We start from the raw sequence: 20,511 nt of genomic DNA on the forward strand, positions 1-20,511 counted from the left end.
CGCCTCCTCGGACTTGCTTCCCCCTGGCGGGTCTGCGCTCGCCGCGGCCCCTGCCCGGGCCGAGGACCGAGGGGAGGCGCAGCCGGCCGCAGCAGCAGCAGCAGGAGCGGGCGCAGCGTCCGGCGGATGGTTTACATTCTTGGCATAGCTTCTCCCAACCGCAGGCCGGGGCCCGGGCCTCCTGCTCCTCCTCCTCCTCCATCGCCTCCTCCTATCCTGTGAGCCGCAGCCGGGCTGCCAGCTCCAGCGAGGAGGAAGAGGAGGGCCTGCCACAGCCGCCCGGGGCGCAGAGTCCGGCCTACCACGGCGGCCACTCCTCGGGCAGTGACGAGGACCAAGACGGTGAGGGCGGCCACCGCTGGGGAGGGAGGCCGGGGCTCAGGCCTGGAAGCTCCCTATTGGCTCATGACTGCAGGCCTGACAGTGATGGGTTAAATCTGAGCAGCATGAACTCAGCAGGGGGATCCAGGAGCCCCGAGCCCCCAACATCCCCAGGAGCCCCTAGAGAGGAAGGACTCCGGGAGTGGGGTACTGGTTCTCCGCCCTGCATCCCAGGTCCCCAGGAGGCACTGCGACCCCTGTCCGACACTGTGGGAGGAGCTTTCCGTGTGGCCAAGGTGAGCTTTCCTGCATACCTGGCCAGCCCGGCAGGCTCCCGCGGTAGCAGTCGTTATTCCAGCACCGAGACCCTCAAAGACGACGACCTGTGGTCTAGCCGCGGTTCTGGCAGCTGGGGCCTGTACCGCTCTCCTAGCTTTGGAGCTGGGGAAGGGCTCTTGCGGCCCCAGGCTCGAACCCGTGCCAAGGGACCTGTGGTCGCCGCCAGAGCGTTGAGGGATGGAGCGTTGGAGCTGGACAAGAGCAGGCAGCGGAAGTCCCTGTCCAATCCCGATATTGCCTCAGAGACATTGACGCTGCTCAGTTTCCTGCGTTCAGACCTCTCAGAGCTGAGGGTCCGAAAGCCTGGTGGGGGACCCGGGCACCGTGGGAGCAGCCCCCTAGATGGCAGAGACTCACCATCAGCAGGTGGCCCCGTGGGGCAACTTGGGCCCATGCCTGCCCCAGCCCCAGCATCACCCAGCACCCGCCCTACACTCAAGGACTTGACGGCCACCCTGCGGAGGGCAAAGTCATTTACCTGCTCTGAGAAGCCCACGGCCCGCCGCCTGCCCCGCACCAGTGCCCTGAAGCCCAGCTCCTCTGAGCTCCTGCTGGCAGGCCCTGGGGTGGAGGAGGATCCACTGCCCCTCGTTGTCCAGGATCAGTATGTGCAGGAGGCCCGTCAGGTGTTTGAGAAGATCCAGCGCATGGGTGCCCAGCAGGATGATGGAAGTGATGTCCCCCCTGGAAGCCCTGACTGGTCAGGGAACATGACCCAAGGCCAGCGGTCCCAGGAGGAGCTCTCAGGCCCTGAGTCCAGTCTGACAGATGAGGGCATTGGGACAGACCCTGAGCTTCCTGTGGCAGCCTTTTGCAGCCTGGGTACCACAGGAGTATGGCGACCCCTCTCCTCATCCTCAGCCCAGACGAACCACCGTGGCCCAGGGACTGAAGACAATCTGGGCGGGTGGGCCCTGGTGTCCCCTGAAACCCCTTCCACACCAGGTGCCCTCCGCCGGCGACGCAAAGTCCCAACTTCAGGCCCTAATGGAACTGAACTGAGCAATGGAGAGGCAGGGGAGGCCTTCAGGTCCCTGAGTGACCCAATTCCCCAACGTCACCGGGCTGCCACCTCTGAGGAGCCCTCTGGGTTCTCTGTGGACAGCAATCTCCTGGGCTCACTGGGCCCCAAGACAGGACTGCCAGCGACACCCGCTCTGGATGAGGGCTTGACCAGCGGTCACAGTGACTGGTCTGTGGGCAGTGAAGAGAGCAAGGGATATCGGGAGGTTATTCAGAGCATAGTTCAGGGGCCTGGGGCCTTGGGGCGTGTGGCAGACGACAGAGTTTCTGGCAAAGCTCCCAAGAAGAAATCTCTGAGCGACCCCAGTCGCCGTGGGGAGCTGGCTGGGCCTGGATTCGAGGGCCCTGGAGGGGAGCCCATCCGAGAAGTCGAGCCCTTGTTGCTTCCATCCAGCAGTGAGCCCATCCTTGCAGAGCAGCGGGCAGAGCCAGAAGAACTCAGTCCTTCCAGGGGCCGGGCGCAGTCTGAGAGGGCCCTGCCTGAGGCCCTGCCTGCCTCTTCCACTGCCCGCCGAGACTTTCACCTTGACCCCAAGCTGGCTGACGTCCTGTCCCCGCAGCTCATCCGCCGAGGCTCTAAGAAGCGCCCAGCTCGGAGTAGTCACCAGGAGCTGAGGAGAGAAGAGAGCAATCAGGACCAGACTGACTGCCTGTCTCGAGCCCAGCCCTCCTCCAAACACGTCCGCCATGCCAGTGTGCCTGCCACCTTCACACCTATTGCGGTGCCCGAGCCACCGACCTCTGTCGGCCCCCCTGTGGCTGTGCCAGAGCCCATGGGCTTCCCTGCCCGAGCCCATCCCGTATTGCAGGCACCATCACTTGAGGACGTCACCAAGCAATACATGCTGACCCTCCACTCAGGCGAGATCCCTGCCCCAGTGCCCGTGGACGTGCCCCGCTTGCCTCTGGTTGCACCACCCTCTGCTGAGGCCAAACCCCCTGAGGCAGCCCGGCCTCCAGATGAGCCTGCCCCAGCCAGCAAGTGCTGCAGCAAGCCGCAGGTGGTGAGTCCTTTATGGGGGACCTTCAGGATGAGGCCAGAGGAGGGCCGTGGGCACTGACTGAAGCAGGAGCTTTTGTAGTGTACTCACTGAACAGGTGCCCAGGTCCCAAGGGTGCTTATCTGGTCCTGGAAGTGCCTAGGCAGTTTCGAGAGTGTTAATGACACAGGGCTCCTGTCTACTCAGGCCTGCAGAGGCTTCACTTTTCTCCTAGTGCTAATGGCAAAGGCTCTGCTTTAGGCATTCTGGGTGACAATTACAAAGAATTCTTATCTTGTTCTTTGGTTGTTTCTCAGGGACTGGTTTTGGAGATTCCCATGTGGTTCTTTGTTGGAGCTGTGAGAATATGATGGCACAAGCTCAGACCCTTCTCAGAGCCTTGCTGCTCTGTGGGCCAGATCCTTTGTAGGATGCTTGGCTCGGGGGCCCACAGCGGCCCTGTCGGCCAGACCCTTTGTAGGATGCTTGGGTCGGGGCCCACAGCTGCCCTGGGTTTGCTCTTCCTTGTGTGGCTTTCCTATGACAGGTCAGAATGTAGGTCTGTTCCTGGGCCTGGGAAAACTGGGGAGGTATAAGGCGTTTCTTGATGGAGTAGTGGAGAGGCCTTATGGATCTAACCCCAGTCCATCCCTGTTGTGTAACATTGACCTTTCTCCGTGACTTATTATTCCCCCTATCTGTAAATCAGGGTGGAGTATGGACAAGGGTGCCAGTGTTTCCATCTAGCTGGTACTGTGCAGATTTAGGGGAGTCTGTGGGTTTGAGTTGGGGCACTCTTGGGGCCTGAGTTCTGACAGAGCCTCTTCAGACTGGAGAGCTTCTAGATGGGGGCTTCCAGGGGAGGGCAGAGTCGGGATTGGATTGTGAGAGACTGGGAATGGTTCTGGACTCCATAGGCAGGGCTGCCTCTGTGGCCCATGTTGGGAGACCTGGCCCCTCAGCTTGCCTGCTTGCGTCTTTTCCCCACTCTACCCCCTTTTTGGTAGAGAAAGCGCTTCCCTTTCTGCCAGATCCTGGCCCCGAGGCTCACTCCCCACAAGACACCTACTTCTACTTTCTGGCTTCAGCTGTCCCTAGCGTTTCGGCTGTTGGTTCAGATTCAGTCTAGGCAGAATATGTCCTGGCATCTGGGTTGGAAGCTAGATTCTAGGCTCTGGGTTCTGGCCTGAGCTCAGGGATGGCCTGGGGTTATTTCAGCTGCGTCCTGTACTCCCACTTGTGTTCCCTGTGTGAAAAGCCTGGAAACCCTAAACCCTGGACTAATTTGGTTACTCCCATGCCCAACACTCTAATAGCTCCTCTGAGTTCCCTTTCTCTTTGTTTCTCTCTCCTCGTCTCTGGTTCCCCCTGGTCCTGGCTGGTGTTTCTCATGGAGACTGCAGAGAGGCAGCAGGCAGGGAGTAGGGAGAGGGGATTTTTGGACCTGTCCTTCCTTCTGAGACCCTGTTAGGGCAGCTCAGGTGTCCCTAAGTTCCAGCGCCAGTTCTGCCTTTGGAAGGTGGGGCAGGGGAGGAAAAGAGCAGGGCGGCCCTGCCAGGGGTCCTTTCCCATATAATTATCTCCTCTGGGAGCCTTGAAGGTTCAGCTAGGGCCAGAGTGAACCATGGGACTCAGGGAGACTGGGGGGATGAGTGAAGGGGTGCTCCTAAGAGGAGGCGTTGAGGCACAGAGAAGAGGTGGGAGTTTTCAGAACTGGCTCCTGCCCCACCTCCCTTCACATAACCGCCCTCCCCCATGGTGGGAGGAGGGGCTCTGAGGTGGGACAAATCTGCCATAATACAGGCTTTTCCTTGCCCTGAACAGAGATTTTCTCTGCCTTCAAGCCTTTGCCATACCAGTCCTCCCACTTTTCCAGGCCTAGCCTGATGCCCTCTCCTACTCCTTGGGGTAGGAACTGGTGAGTCTGCAATTAGAAAAGCAGGGTTACAGCTTTGGCTGCAGGTCTCCATGTGTCCTAGGATCCACCACATCCCTGTTTATGCCTCACTTTCCCCTTCTGTAAAAAGGGGGTGATGGTCTCTGCCTGGCAGGCTCTTGTAGGGTGAGTGGGTGGTATGATCATTCCCTCTCTGGGAGCAGGAGAGAGGAAAGAAACAGGTTGCATTGTCCCAGCTGCTTCTCAGTGACCAGGCTCAGCTCCTTCTCCCTGTCCCCACTGCTGGTTTCTGAGCACAGGGCTGAGTCCGTAGGGGCCTCAGTATAACCTGGTGGACTTCAACAGACTCAGAAAAAGATTCACCATCCCCTAACTTCCCACCCCTTTGTAAAGTCTGGAAGTTCTCCCACCTGCTAGCTTGACTTTTTCCTACTGTCTCCTTCCTTCTGGCTCCAGAAAGAGGGGGAGCAGCTGTCCACTCCCTCCTGCTGGCCTCCATTGAGGACACAATGTTCCCTTGTTCTGGGCCTGGGGCTCCAGTCACAGTCCCTGGGCTGTGGGTGGAGATGGTGTGGTGTAGGCTCCAGAATAAGAGGAGAAGAGAGGAGCTATCACTCTTTGCTTATGGGCAGAACCCAGCAGGGGCTGACAGGAGAAGCCCAGGGAGCTTAGGGGATCCCTGGCCTAACCCCAAGCTGTGGGCAGTCACTCACACTCAGGCCTCGCCCGTCAGAGCCAGTGTTCATGCTCTATGTGGTGTTTCCCCACTGTTGGGAGGCAGGAGCCCTGGGTACCAGCCTAGCTCGGCCTCTGTCTTACTCTGAGACCTGAACAGATTCATCTTTGGCCCTCAATTTTCCCATCTGCTCAGGGAGAGATTAGACTGCCTGGCCATGGAGGCTCTGCGGGAAGGACTCAGCCTGCAGGGTAGTCAAGGGGAGTGGCAGGAGCTAGGGGTGTGTCTGGAAGGGAGAAAAAGACAGCTGTCTGCCATAGCTGTAAGAACCTAGGAGTGCAGGGACTGAGGGCTTGCTTGAGGGTCATTTATTGCGAGAACACTTGCTTGTGTATGTGCCTGGAGATGAGGAAGCAGAGCTACCTGGGACTCCCTGCCCCGCCCCTCCCACACCCCTTGTTACTTCCAGTTAGGCCCACAATAGCCTGGCTAATCAGCAACCCTTTGTGCCAGGGCTTCCCCCACCCCAGCCTTAAAGGACGGAATCTTGTAGTCCAACCTTCTGCCCTTGGATACCTGATTAACCCATTTGACATGTGCCCCAACTGTAGTCCAGAACAGCAAGTGTTTCTGAACTGTATGTAGATGAACTCACAGAACTTTAGCATATTGGAATAGCAGTAACAACAGCTCACACCTACTGAGTGCTTAGTATATGCCAGACACCGTTTCATTCTTCCAGTGTGAGAGCTGTACATGGGTATCTCACAGTGCTGACTTAGACTTGCTGACTGTTAGATTCACCTGAATCCTGCCATATCCATGTCTTAAAGGGGAAGGGTCCCAAGGGAATCGGCCCGCCGGCTGAGTAGGGGAGACAAGTCAGGGGACACTTGGGGAAGTGTCACTTGCACGTCCCCACAGCCCGAACCTTTCATTCATCAGGTTATTTAATGCATTAGTGCCTGGAGTTGGGATGGGAAGAAATTTGAAACCCGGAAGGGGAGAATGCTGGGTCTCAGGCCACACAGCAAGGTTGGGCAGAGCCAGGCCCGAGTACCAGACCCCTGGCCTGGCCTTGCTCCTCTCCACTCCCCAGTAGTCACCTCCCTCAAGCCCCCTTGCCCAGCCAGCGCCCTGCCTTGCTGATGAAGGCCAGGCGGGTGGCAGTTCTTCCAGTCACCCTTCTCTGTCTCTCCTTGGCAGGGAACCCACAGGGGTGGGTTCTCTCCTTCCCCTCTTTGGCTTTTTGCTGTAATTTTTCCATGGAAACTGGTTCTGGGGGGAAAGGGAGGAGGTGATTAGGACACTTGGAATTCTGAGTGATACCAAATATCTATAATTACATGTCTTGTCACCCAGTAGGAGGAGGGTGGGGTGGGGGAGGACAGGCAGAAGGGCTGTCCCTTTCCACTGTTTATTCTCCACTCCCCCCAACTCCTTACTAATGGCCCTGGACTGTTGGGGGGAATGTGGTCTAGGAATGAGTCCACCCAGAGAGGGAGGGCTGGGGGACAGACTAGAGTTGAGTCTGACATTTTCCAGCCCCACGTTTCCGGGACCAGCTGGGGTTTGGGAGGCGGGGAGGCTGCTGCTAATCCTGTCCCCAGCCCCCTCTCCCTGTATAGGGACTTGCCCCCCCCTTCCATCTGTGATCTCTCAGGCTACACATGCTGCCCTGCAGTGGGGTGGAGGCACCCCAGGCTGCCTGGGAGTCAAGATACTCAAAGAGTTTAGCATCTAGAAGCTAACTGGAAGGAGCTAGAATGTTGAGGAACTGGCCTGGGGACTGGCAGGGAGCTTTCCTAAGAGAGGCTCTGCCTGAGCTTGGTCTTGAACACTGGAAGAGAGGGAGGGGCTTGAGGAAGAGGACTCAGCATGAGCAAGGCTAGGAGATGGAAAAGAACATGGCAGGTTGTTTGCAGTAAGGGTTTGTTTCAGAGACCTGGGGGGCCCTTGATAGGGTAATGCATTCATCCATTGAACAAATACTTACTGAGCACCTAGACTCTTCGGCACAACAGCAAACTAAACAAAGACCTGCCTCGTGGAGCTTCCAGACTAGGGAGGAGACTTGTCTGTAAATGGAGACATTATGTGTCAAGAAGTGGTAGGGCCTGGGGAGAAAAATTAAGCAGAATAAGGGGATAGAGAATGATGGGGGGGGTACTATTTTAGATGGAGAGGTCTGGAAGGACTATCTCAAGAGGTGACATTTGAGCAGAGGCTGGAGGAAGTGAGGGAGTAAGTCAAATGGCTGTCTGAGAGTAAGAGCATTCTGAGCAGAGAGGAATAGCAAGTGCAAAGGCACTGAGGTGTTTGAGAAACAGTCAAGAAGGCTGTGTGGAAGGAGCAGAGAAGTAGGAGATCAACGATCAGAGAGGCAAGGGAAAGTAGAGGTGTCAGGGTTAGGGCTAGAAACTCTTGTAGGCCAATAGGAAGACTTCCGCATTTACTCAGAGTGAAATGGAGCAGGTGCTGTTGGAAGGTTCTGAGTAGAACAGTGACCTGATCTGACTTAGGCATTCACAGGTCTGCTCCAGCCTTTCCATGTTGGTGAACTGCAGGGGCCAGAGTGGAAGCAGTGGGGCCAATCAGGAGGCTGCTAGGATAATCTGGGCAAGAGTTGGTGGTGACTTGGGCTAGGGTGGAGGCGGTGGAGTGATGGGTTTCTGCTGCAGCACAGAGGACTTGCAAGGGTGTGGAGCCCAGCATTCAAGTAGACACAGGGCTGCAACTGCTCTTGGGGCTGGGCAGTGTGTAAGGGTCACTTAGGGTGGAAGGGGGAGATTAACAAAGCCCCGGAGTGGACTGGGGTTGTGAACTGCACTGGCCACCCTCCGTAGACCTACATTAGCTTCACTCAAAGGCTAGAGAGTGGAGCTGTCACAAGGCCCCAGCCCTGTCCTGCCGGTGTCTGCTCTGCAGTCACCATGACGGCCATCACCATGGCATCCCAGCTTGCATGTCTTCTGGGACAGGGAGCTCACGCCCCCACCCCCAAAGGCAGCCCTGTCCCTCCCATCTGATCCTCCCAGCTAGGTAGGCATTGTCATGGCTCTGACATTCAGATAAAAAGCAGGCACTGAGCAGACACAGGTTTGCCCAAGGCACAAGTTTGCCCATGGCAAGTATGGGATTTGGCACCAGGTGTCCTGACTCCCAGGCCATACATTGGTCCCAGCCTTCCCACTGAGCAGAGTTGGCAAGGATGTTGGTGGCAGGGCGGAGGAAGGGGGAGCCTATGTTTCCCAGAAAGGCTCGAAGCCCTGGCGTACTTATTGGGAAATGTGCCCAGGCAGCCTGGCGCCTTGCTGGCAGGCCCTGAAATGGGGGCCCCGGGTCCCCTGGGAAGTAGGAGCCTATTGGAGTTGATGCCCACCCCATGGGAGTTGATTTCCCCCCCAGATCCCCCCTTCACTTCTCAGCCCCCAAGGCTTCTGGGACATTTGGAGGGGGGAGGACAAAGGCAGAGGACAGCCGTCAGGCGACTGGACTCTATGAGCCCCAATCCATGACATACAGGGTCCTGGGGCCCCAGCCAGGGTATCTGAACTTCCAGGGGGACTTCTAGGACCCGGTCCTCCAGTAGCTGTAGGGTTCTCTAGGGGTGGCGTGGTAAAGCACATGGAGGTATGTACTAGGACTCAGAGGACTGGCGTTCCAGCTCTGCCCCACAGTCTTCCTGCTGTGAGGCCTTCAGTAAACCCCTTCCCTCTCAGAGCCTCAGATTCCTGCATGCTTTCATGCAGCAGGATAAAACCTTCTTCAGGGCTGTTGGGAAAGGAAGCAATCGTGAGTAGTATCTCAGCCTGTAGACTGACATGCTGGCAGGCGGGACTCAGTCTCATTAGGCCGCTGAAGAGACCAGTGAGGAGAGGTGCCTGGACTCAAGCCCAGGTCGGTCCCCCAGGACCCCTCCCCTACCACCTGCTTCAGGCCTCCCTTGCTCCCAGGTAGGGTCTGACCCCACACATGTGGCAGGCTTTGGTGCTCACTCTGGGGCCTGTCCAGATGTGTGATGTTGCTGCTGACGGGACATTAAAACTTCTGGTTTATTTCTTGGGGTTTGGGGGAAGTCCTCTGGCTCCAAAACCCTCCCTGGACAGGGAGTGGGTGAGAGAGGAGTACAGGGGTCACCTGAGGTGGGAAGGACCTTGGCTGATTCCAGAGGCTGGAATCATTTTAGGCTGGCTAGTACCTAGAGTCCAAGGGGCTCCAGATGGAAAGGAGCTCCATGTCCCCATGTGCTGAGCTTTCCATGTTAAGGATTGCTGACCCCAGTGCTGTCTGCCCAGAGGTCCCTTTGTACCTGAGAGGCCAAGGGGCTTCCAGGGCAGTAGCTTGAAAGGGCACTGTCCAAAATGCCCTCTCCCCCAGGATGACTCTAGGCCTAAGGGCAAGCACTTACCTACTCCCCTGAGTCTATAAAATGGGGGCACTATCCCTTTACTTCACAAAGGATTATTGTGAAGATTGACTGAAATAATGCATACAAAGTGCATACAAAGTGCTCAAGAAATGTTGACTTGGTGCATACAAAGTGCTCAAGAAATGTTAGCTCCTCCCCTCATAATGGAGACACATTCTAGGCTGACTGATGAGCAGTATATTCTTGCTGCGATAGCAAGCTACTACACCTTTCGTGGCTTAAAACAACATAGATTTATTTTATAATTCTGGAGGTTAGAAGTCTGTAATGGATTTCACAGGGCTAAAATCAAGGTGCTAGCAGGCCTGCCTGCCTTCTGAATGCTTAGGGGAAAATCCGCTTCCTTGTCTTTTCCAGCTTTGGTGGCTGCTGGCAATCCTTGGTTTGTGGCTCCTTCTTCCATCTTCAAGGCCACAGCATCGCATCTTCAGATCTCTCTCTCTCACTCTACACCTCCTGCTTTCCTCTCTGAGGACTCTTGTGATAACCTTGGGCCCACACGGATAATGCAATACTCTTCCCATCTCAGAATCCTTAATGACATCTGCAAAGTCCCTTTTCACCACGTAAGATAACTTGTTCGCAAGTTCTGTAGATTAAGACATGATTATCTGGGGGGGGCATTATTCTGCCTACCACACAGATAGGCAAGGGGCCAGGCTGTTGGCGCCTGAGATTCAGAGCTCCCAGTGGGGCAGAGCCTGTGAACTCAGGCCCACTGCATTTATCCTGCCTTCATTTCTTTCCATGTTCATTTGTCATTTGTTAATGCATTCATTTAGCAGTCAATCCTTAAGCCCCATGACGGAGCTCAATGTGTGTGTGGGGACACATGGGGAAAGCTTGGACTCTATCCCTGCAGGGACAGAAGTGCCAATGGGTCCCTTGGGGACAGGTCTGTTTTCCAGGGTGGTTGGCCCAAGTTTTGCTGACTAGGAAACAGGATGAGGCAGCTCCTGGGAAGAGCAGTTGGAGACTTTAGAAACAGGGCAAGGAGAGTCAGGCTGTCCCACCTGAGGGCAGAGTTAGGAGCCCAGGGACAGATGGAAAGGAGCTCCATGTCCCCATGTGCTGAGCTTTCCTTGTTGGAGATTGTTGACCCCGGTGCTGTCTGACCAGAGGTCCCTTTGTACCTGAGAGGCCAAGGGGCTACCAGGGCAGTAGCATGAAAGGGCACTGTCCAAAATGCCCTCTCCCCCCAGGCTGACTCTAGGCCCAGGACAAGCACTTACCTACTCCCCTGAGTCTATAAAATGGGGGCACTATCCCTTTACTTCACAAAGGATTATTGTGAAGATTGAGTGCAATAATGCCAAGAGGACTTGGTGCATACAAAGTGCTCAAGAAACGTTAGCTCCTCCCCTCATGACGGAGACACTAAGATCTTATGAGTCTAAGATTCTCAGTCGCTTGGCACCTCTCTCTCACCATGAAGCAGAGGACAAAGCTCCAGCCAGGAGAGCAGGTTGGGTCCTGGCTGCACCTGGGCGGGATCAGTGGTTCCACAGCCTGGGCCTTTGGAGATGGGGCGGGAAAGAAGCCAGCACCAGAGGGTGAGCCACGTGGTCCCTGCCCTTACTGCTTTCTCCAGCCCTTCCTCTACTGTTGTTACCACCAGCCCCATCCTGGACGTGTCTGGGATAGCTCAGCCCAGGTCAGAAGCAGAGCCGAGCCAAAGCCCTCTCTGGGTTAAAGTCCCAGAGCCACTGGCAGTGGCCTTTGAGGTGGGGTTCAATCCCTCTGCCTCCCATTCTGGGCTCAGAGTCCCTCCATGGCAGAAAGTCTGAGTATCTGTGGGCTTTGGGGTCAGACCGAGAAGGTTAAAATCTCGACTCTTGACTCTGACTCACTCCCTCACTGGATGATATTTAACAAGTTATTGGACCTCAAGTCTGAGCCTCAGTGTCCTGCTCTGCAAAATGGGGACACTAAAGAGTTACTTTGTGTGTGTGTGTGTGTGTGTGTGTGTGTGTGTGTGTGTGTGTGTGTGTGTGTGTGTTGGAGTCTCACTCTGTTGCCCAGAAATGGGGACACTAAAGAGTTACTTTGTGGTGTGTGTGTGTGTGTGTGTGTGTGTGTGTGTGTGTGTGTGTGTTGGAGTCTCACTCTGTCGCCCAGACTGGAGTGCAGTGGCATGCTCCCGGCCACTGCAGCTTTGACCTGCAGGGCTCTGGCGAGCTTTCTGCCTCAGCCTTCCAAGTATTCGGAACCACAGGCACGTGCTACCACGCCCGGCTAATTTTTTTTATTTATTGTAGAGGCGAGGTTTTGCCAAGTTGCCCGGGTGGGTCTCGAACCCACAGGCTCAGGCAATCCACTCGCCTCGGCCTCCCAAAGTGCTGGGATTACAGCTGAGCCACTGAACCCGGCCTACTAAGGAGTTATTATGAAGGCCAAAGAGATAATGCGTGTGAAGCCCTTGGCCTGGGACCCTGGGTCTAAGCAGCACTCAGAGACGTGGTCACTTCGTATGTGCTTTTGAGATTGTCACTCTCAAAGTCAGAATCCTGTGGTTTCACAATGAAGGATTCTGGGTTCTTTTCCAAGAGTCTGGCCTTCTTAGCTTGATTTTGTTCGTGACTTTGAGATTGTGACTTCTTGGTTCTGACGTCCTTTGGTCCTGAGCCTCCGGGGTCAGAGAGAGGCGAGGCAGGTCATGGGCCAGCAGGAGGGCAGTGGGGGCCAGTGATGGAGGGACCAGCCGAGGGAGCCAACGCAAGGTTGGTGTCTGTTTCCTGTTTATTGGTTCCCAGGGGGTGAGCAGGCCTGCTCCTGCGCAGTGCTGTGGAGCGGGAGGGAGGGAGGCCGGGTTCCTGGCCGCCAGCCAGCCCCACAGCCAGGCCTCCTGGGACTGCTGAGACCCCACGCCCCCACCCCCTGGACAAACATTCAGTCCTTTCCCAGGACAAGGCATTGGAGGTTAAGGAGCAGATGTGGCAGGGAAGGGGTGGAAGGACAGGAAGGGACCCCTGCCCCCAACAAAGGCCCCGCTGACTCCATCCTTCTTGGCTGCCTGTGTCGCCGAGCTCTCGCTCCTGGTTTCTTACTGTTCCCCTGTCTCTCCTAGTCTCCCTGTTGTGGGGCCTAGTGGTGAGATGTCCGGTTTCTTGGCAGGCCAGTAGGGCAGGAGGAAGAAGAAGAGAGCCAGGGCCTCGAATGACAGGAGAGTCCACCTGGAGAGACCCTTAGAAACCGGCTGTGTTCTCTAAATTTTCCTCGCCCCTGCATTATTCAGGAAACTGAGGCCCAGCAAGGGGAGGGATCTTGCCCAAGGCCACACAGTGGTGGACCAGTCCCAGAAACCTTTCCTATGCACCTCGCCATTGCTCCGGGCCACGCTGGAACTGCTGGGTCTAAGGGACGGCTGAGAGTTCTTAAAAGGAGAGTTGACATCGTTCACCTGGCATTTTAGGGAACCGGTTTGAGCCAGAGCAGGAAAGAGAGACCCTGTTCATGTCGCAGACCAAGAGAGTAGGAATGTTTCTGTTTGACCAGAGCAGGTGGGGAGAGGGCGTGTGTGCAGGAGCCAGCTTGAAGGCCAAGTTAAATGGTCTGGGCAGTGGGGAGCCATGGAGGAGGAGGGGCTGGGGGAAGCACGACCAGCTTTGCACGGCAGAAGCATCCTCTGGTTGTGAGGTGATGGGCGGACCTGAGGGCGCAGGGAGATGAGGAGCCTGGACTTAGTGGAGCAGAGGATGTGGAGATGGCGAGGGGAGGGCTGACTGGGGAGACAATTTGGAGGATGTGAATCTAGTCATAGGGGACCTGTCAGAAACTGGGGCGGAGGAACGGGACCCACTTCCCTTATTTGAGTCAGAAGATGTGGCAGTGGGACAGTATTCGTGGTCTGAGTCACCCCCCTGCCTCTGGGCAGAAGTTTCCTCTGCATTCTGAAAGGGTGAGGGGCCTCTGAGCCAGCTCAGGTCCCTGCCTCTGTGCCTAGAATGCCTCCTGTCTGTCTTTGGTCCCCCTGCTCTGGCAGAAGTGCTGTGCCTCAGGAGGGGGTCACTGGGAGGAAGGGGTTGCCAGGGAACCAGCAGAGCACCAGGCCACACCTGCAATCAGGCCCTTCTGGGAGAGGCTACTGTGGGAAATGTGGGGGGGAGGGAAGGAGCAGTCCCATGCTGCCTTGCCAGCTCTGACCCGAGACAAGTCACTCTGCCTTGGTTTCCCCATCTGTGAAGCAGAGTCCTTGATGTGGCAGAGCCCAGGAGAGCTCTGGAATGCGCAAGCTCTCAGGTGCTGGGGGAGAGGGCCATAGGTAGACAGGCAGGCAGCCTGCTAGCTGGCTCCTGTAGTTGGAGACAAAGACCCTTGTGATATTTGTACCATAGACCCCCGAGGCCAGTGTCATTCTGTGGCCGTGTAGCCCCAGATGCCTTCCTGGAGAAAAGGAGGACAGGGGGAGGGTATCTCAGCTTTGGGGGCTGAGCTGGGCCTGTCTCCCCACCAGATCCTGAGTACCCTTCTAGCTCCTGCTGCCCTGACCCCCTCCGCTCTCTGCCTGGACCAGCAGCTTCCAGGCTTCTCCCCAAGGCCAGCGGGGGCGTTGCCTGGGGCGGCTAAGGAATTTCCGAGGGAATGGCTAAATTCAGCACCGGCTAAAAATAGGCCCGGGCCTGGCCCCAAGGCTGGAGGAGGAGGAGGAGGGCAGGGCAAGGCCCTAATCCCCGCTTGCCCCATGTCATCACCTGGACTCGGAGCCCGGGCTGCGGAGGGCTTCTGCTGTCTTGCCAGGGATGGGCTTCTTTCTTCTGCTCTCTCACGCCAGGCCCTTCTCACTGGGGGCGCCTCGCTTTCTTCTCAATCCCCCTCCTTGTCCTTCCCCCTGCTCTCCTCCCTGGGTCTTGTTCCTTCTGTCTCTGGTCTACCCTGACCCGCTCAATCCCCCGCATCCCTGGACATAGCCAGACAGAGGCCCTTGTATAGGGCTGTCTCCCCCTTGGCTTCCCAGCCTAGGTGTCAGAGACGGCCCCCACCCCAGGACACTCAGTTATTGCAACTCCTCTCTGGTCAGTGGTCAGTAGGGCACCGACCTCAAAGGCTCTGGGGGGGGTGGAGATGTGGGTGGGAGCCCCCAGTTTGCCCTGTGACCCAGTGCTTGGTTCTGGTCAAGGAGCCCCAAGCATGCCAAACCCTCCTGTTTCTGGCACACGGTGGAACCTCAATACACATTTATTAAATAAATAATGAAAGGGAGGCAGGAGGAGGCCAACTGAGCCCTGCCCTGGGGGAGTTCCCAGGCTACTCTGAGCTCCCCTCACCATTCCCGTCCAGCACTGTGTTGGCTCTGCCCTGGGGCCAGGCAGGTGGAAGGTGACAGATGGGCAAAGGGTCCCGCTCCGAGTCAGTACTGATAGGTTGGGTGGGAGGCAGAATATGAGGCCTGAGAGAGTGAGGTGCCTAGCTCAGAGCACAGAGGCTGGAAAGAGAGAGGGGGTAGTGGAACCCCCAGGCTGGGCAAGTGAATCTTGCCTAAGACAGATACATCAGGGAGAAGGTAATGGAAAGTCTTCAGAGTTTAGTCTACAGTACCCAACTGGATTTGGCACGAGTCAAGGGGTGGAAGTCATAGGTCTTGGTAGCAGAGATTGCAAAGCTTTTCCTGCGGACCAGGCACACACAGTCTGAGCACTTTACACGTCTTTGTCTTCACACAGCCCTGTGGGGAGGTCCTGTGACCCTCGTTTTATGGATGAGGACCCTGAAGTGCAGCACTGTGAAGCACTTTGCCCAGGGTTGGGGAGTCTAGCGGAGTGGCCGAGCTGGAGTTCAGACCCAGACAGTCTGGCTCCAGAGGCCTGGATGTTGCTTAGGTCCCTGGCTCTGAGACAGCCTGGGTGGTGCCATCACCAAGGTGGGTGCAAAAGGAATGGTGGATTTCACTTTGGACATAGGTACCAGGTCCTAACCTAAGGAACAGCACATTGTAGTTGCTCAGTGAATATTAGTTGAATGGCTCAGTTGCGTTTAAGGGGACCTTGGGGAGTGAGAGGAGGTGATGGGCAGAAGGAATGAGCGTTTCCTCTCTTCACAGGCCAAGGAACCCTACTCTCCGTGCTGGAGAGCAACTGAGGCGGGTGCTGGGCTTTCTACTGGCCAAGAAAGCTTGGCCCAGGAGTTTGGAAAGGTACTCAGATGGGCTACAGGCAGGGAAAGGGGAGCCAGGCAGGCCAGGCAGTGTGGCGCAGTCCCGCCTGCAGTATCTGGAAAGCAGATCTCTTGGGCCATGGCCGGCGTGACTCAAATGGAGACAAAAAAACCTTCCATATTTGGACAAAGAGCCCAGAGAGGCCCAGACCCACAGTCAGCCCAGGCCGACTCCCCCACCCCCGGCCTCCTGCTCTGCCTCCCTCTGGGCCCCTAGCCCTGAGCCCTGTGCCCCAAGTTTAACTCTTGGACCTCAGGCGGACCTGTGGCCCCCTCCCCTCAGTCCTTAGGTCCCCCTCTGTGTGCCCAGGCCTGGGCTGTGGATGCTAGAGAAAAAGGACCCAGGGCTGGGCCCTGTGCTTGGGCTGGAAACGCAGAGAGGAACCTTGGCAGAGCCCACAGACTGGAGCGGGGGACACACTGAAACCAACAATTCTCATGTGGTGGAGTAAGATGACAGTAGATCCCTATCCCCTCCCAACATGGGCAAAAGCTGGAAGTGCACAACACACACACACACACACACACACACACACACACACACACACACACACACACACCCTCTCTTCCTCAATCCCCAGCAGATTTCTTTGACATCTGCACAGATATACGGAGGGAGGACTGAACCTGAGAACCCCTCGGACTTTCCCTGGAGCAAGCCTTGACCGTAGCAAAGTTGGAATAGATTGGGGCAACCAGATGTCGACTTAATGAGTAGTGTTAGTGGACATGGTCCGTCTGGAGAGATGTGAGCAGGGTCATTTGTCCTGCACTGAAACCCCCTGAGTGTCCTGCAAGGGGCTGAACTGGGCAGTGGATACCAGAACCAGGTGAGTGGGGAGAGGGCCTCAGCCCACTTCCTGTCTGGGAGCAGACCTCACCACCTCCCACCCACCATGGGGACTGCCCAGCCATTTGACTGAGAACTGGTAGCACGGGGGTTGTGGGGTGAAGGAGAAGGGGTGCCTGTCCTAGGGAGTAAATCTGAGAGCTGAGGGTCAGAGGAGGCCAAGAAGGGTTAGGGCAAGGGAGTGGTTACAGCCTTGAAGGACCAGCAGGGTCTTGACAGGCAGAGATGGGCGAGGGCCCTTCAAGGTGAGAGATCTACAAAGGCAGAGGACTGTGATGGAGAAGCCCTGGCACATCTGGGATACCATGAAAGCTCCCTGGTTCTGGAGAAGTCAGGTGGGACCTGGGGAGTCTGAAGGCCAGGCCTGAAAAGCTGGACTTGATCCCAGGACAGTAATTTTCAAGCTTTTAAAAACAGTGGAACTCTTTCTTCCAGAGGAATCTTGACAAAGAACTATAAAACAAGCCAACTTCATTGATTTCAGTGAAGGTGGTGACGTGGGTGTCCCCTGGGCCACATCTCTTCCCATGTACTTCCATGGAGGCCCCAGGATTCAGTCAGAAAATCTCTGCTTTGGGCAGAGGGAAGCCCTGATGAAAGTTAAGAGCAGTACAGGCCTCTCCTTTCAGCATCTTCATAGACTCAGAACTTTGACCAGCCAGCCTCCCCCCCCGCAGCGGTAAACTGTTGGGGCCCGGTCTCCAGTAGGAGCCAGGCTGATGGAGCACTCCACCGATCCTTGGGGCTCCTATGAGCAGGCAGTGTCCCCACACAGGGCTCCGCTTGATGAGGAGGGCAGCCTGTTAGAGTGGTGGGAGGACCTTGCCTGCCCACTGCTGCCACCTGGAAAGACACAGGCCCTTTAGGGAGGTGGGAATGGCAGCCAGCCGTGCTCTCAGAACGTGCACCCTGTCAGTCACACTGACCAGAGACAGGCAGTGGCACATTCTCTAGAAGTCCAGGAGTCCTCCTGACTCCTCTAGAGTGAGTGATTTAGTTTAGAACCAGGAAGGACCTCCCCAGAGTATAGAGTGTATAAAAGGAAGAGCGTGAAGGTGTTTGCAGAAGAAAGCCTGAGTTCTGAGACTGCAAGGCTCTTCGGGACCTAGGCTTTGCCCACCTTAGGCACCAGCCTGTCTGGCCCACCGTATAGCCTAGGCTGCCACTTCTTTGCTCACCGAAAACATAGGATGAGGAGGAAATTGCTGAACATAAAAATAGGGAGAGGGCGCACCTGGCAGAGAGATCAGTATGTGCAAAGTCTGAGGTGCAAGAGGCATAGGTTGCAGGGATTCCTATGGCCAGAACGTGGTACAGCCAGAGCATGAGATGGCTGGGGAAATTTGATGCTGGTGGGTCAGCAAGGGCCAGGTCACTGGTGGTGTCAGGGGTCATCCCAAGTCCTTGGACTTGATCCTGCATCCAGCTGGATTGATGTAACGGTTAGAACAGACTGGAGCCAGTTGGTGTTGATTCAGACCCTGCACTTCCTCTTAGCTGAGTGTCCATGAATGAATACTTAACCACTCTGTGGCTCAGTTTATGCACCTGTAAAATGGGAATGATGATGACAGGATTATTGCGAGCATTTAATGTGATAATGTCTGTGGTGGCTGGGCTGGACCATAGACCATTGGGGATCATTGTGGAGCCATAAAGAAAATGGGAAGTGGAGGGGGGCTTGGTAGCCTCGCAAGGGCCCCAGGGATGGAGAGAAGCAGATGGGGCTCCTGAGAGTAGCCTAGAGAGCTTTCTTCAGTAGGGGGATAAGCTTTTCCCTGAGGAAAACTTGGGATGCCTCCAGATAGCTGTCCAAGGGGATGGAGAGGCACTGTGTAGAGGACAGATGGGGCTCCGTAGGCTTGGGCTCTACTGGAGTGTCAGTAGCAGAAATCCTGTCCTGCTACCAAGTTGCCCGTTATTGATTCTGGGTCAGTTGGGGTCCATGTTCCTCGCCATACAGATGGGGGCCCAGATAGGGACAGGATTGTCAGGGTCACCTAACGAGTTCCGACCCCAAGACCTTATTCAAGCTGGGCACTCTTTTCCAAGCTCAGAGTTCAGCCTCAAGGTCACTTAATCTAAGGTAGGAGTTGGGGATTTGGCTTCAAGGAGGAATTTGACAGTTCTCTGCAGAGAAGGCTGGTGGGCCAAGGCCCTCTCTGAATGCAAAGTGGGCAGGGAGGTCTTTCTGGATGAACACATGTGAGGCTGGAACTGTCAAAGAGGAGACTGATGAGGAAACACAAGGGAGAAAGCAAAGACAAAGGCTCCAAGCTCAGGGTCCCAGAGAGTGTGCCCCATTCTTTCGTGTTGTCTTCAATCACTGGGAGCCGTCTTGGGACCTGGTCCTGTATGTGGGCTGGGAACACATGGCAGTGCCATTTCTGAGGAGGCAGACACAGAGACACCAGGCCTCTGTGACACCAGGCAGACACAGAGACATCAGGCCTCTGTCCTGGAGGTGGGTCACCAGGGGGTGATGAGGGCTGGGGCAGAGATCCTCTGAGGCCGGGGGAGCCCAGGGAGTCCCCACGCAGGAGGGAGAAGAAGAAAGATGCAAAGGCTTTTCAGAGCTGAGCCATGAGGCTAGAGCAGACAGCAGAGACTGATTTCCAAGGTGGATTTTTAAAAACTGCAATCTAGGCCAGGCAGTGGCCCATACTTGTAATCCCACCACTTCAGGAGGCTGAAGTAGGAGGATTGCTTGAGCCCAGTAGCTCAAGACCAGCTTAGGCAACACAGCAAGACCTCATCTCTACAGAAAAGCAAAAAGTTAGCCAGGCATGGTGGCTCACACCTGTAGTCTTGCCTTCTTGGGAGACTGAGATGGAAGGATCACCTGAGCCCAGGAGGTTGAGGCTGCAGTGAGCCATGATTGTGCCACTGCACTCCAGCCTGGGCAACAGAGTGAATGAATGAATAAAATGCAATCTATATGTTTAATATTTTGAATAGAGAATATATCCTCATGGCTAAGAAATATCAAAAAAGCATAAAAAGTCTCCTTCCCCCCAGCTTATGACCTACCCTGCCCGACCCCAGGCTGCCCAGTTAGCAGTTTCTTATGACTTCTTCTGTCTGCAGATTTCAACAGATGTGTCATCTGCCCCCACTCTCCTCACAGATGGCAGCATGCCACTCTGCTCCTTGCTGTTTGTACCGTACATCACACGCAGGTCTGGCCCCTTAAGTACTTTGAGAGCTTCCATACTTTTTTGTGTACGGCATGCTGTTTCATCGTACAGGTTACCAAACTGTGTGTCACCACATGTTAAAGGATATTTCAGTTTTTTCTGTCTTTTACTGTAACAAACAGTGCTGCGGTGAACGAGCTTGCCATGGGTCATTTCTAGGAGTGAAATTGCTGGGATGGAGGGGAGATGTGAGTCTCATTTTGCTGCTGTCCACAGAGTCTGCCACCAGCGGGATGTAAGAGACCCATTTCTCCACAACCTTACCAGTTCTGACCTTTGGATATTTTCCCAATCTGATAGGTGCAACATGGTGTCTCGGTGTCTTTTAGTATGCATTTATCTTATTTTGAGTAAGGTTGAGCATCTTTTTCTGTGTCCAAGAAACATTTGGATTCCTTTTTCTATGAATGGTTCATGTCCTTTGTCCATTTTTCTGTTGGGTTGTTGGCCTGTTGTTTTTATCCATTTCTAGGAACCTTTTAAATATTAGGGAGGTTCATTCTTTGCCTGGGTTATGTGTTGCAAATATTTTTTCGTGATTTAACACTTGACTTTTGACTTTGTTTATGGTGTATTTTTGCCATGCAGAAGGTTTTATTTTTATGCGTTCTAATTTATCAAGCTTTTAGTTTATGACTTCTGGATT

General features: G+C 55.4%; 1 protein-coding gene across 1 annotated transcript in view; it reads left to right on the top strand.

Moving 5' to 3' along the window:
* Positions 1-5: 5 nt before the first annotated feature.
* ARHGEF17 (Rho guanine nucleotide exchange factor 17) overlaps positions 6-20,511 on the top strand; it is a gene marked incomplete at its 5' end in the record, with an annotated part of 58,261 nt that continues 37,755 nt past the window's right edge. The window contains one exon of the mRNA XM_008074599.2: positions 6-2,687. Within this exon, the coding sequence (XP_008072790.2) occupies positions 6-2,687 (2,682 nt within the window). The remainder of the gene's footprint in view (positions 2,688-20,511) is intronic.

Source organism: Carlito syrichta, unplaced genomic scaffold (genome assembly GCF_000164805.1).
Source record: "Carlito syrichta isolate Samal-C Ts95f unplaced genomic scaffold, Tarsius_syrichta-2.0.1 Scaffold117767, whole genome shotgun sequence".
Classification (NCBI taxonomy): Eukaryota; Metazoa; Chordata; class Mammalia; order Primates; family Tarsiidae; genus Carlito; species Carlito syrichta.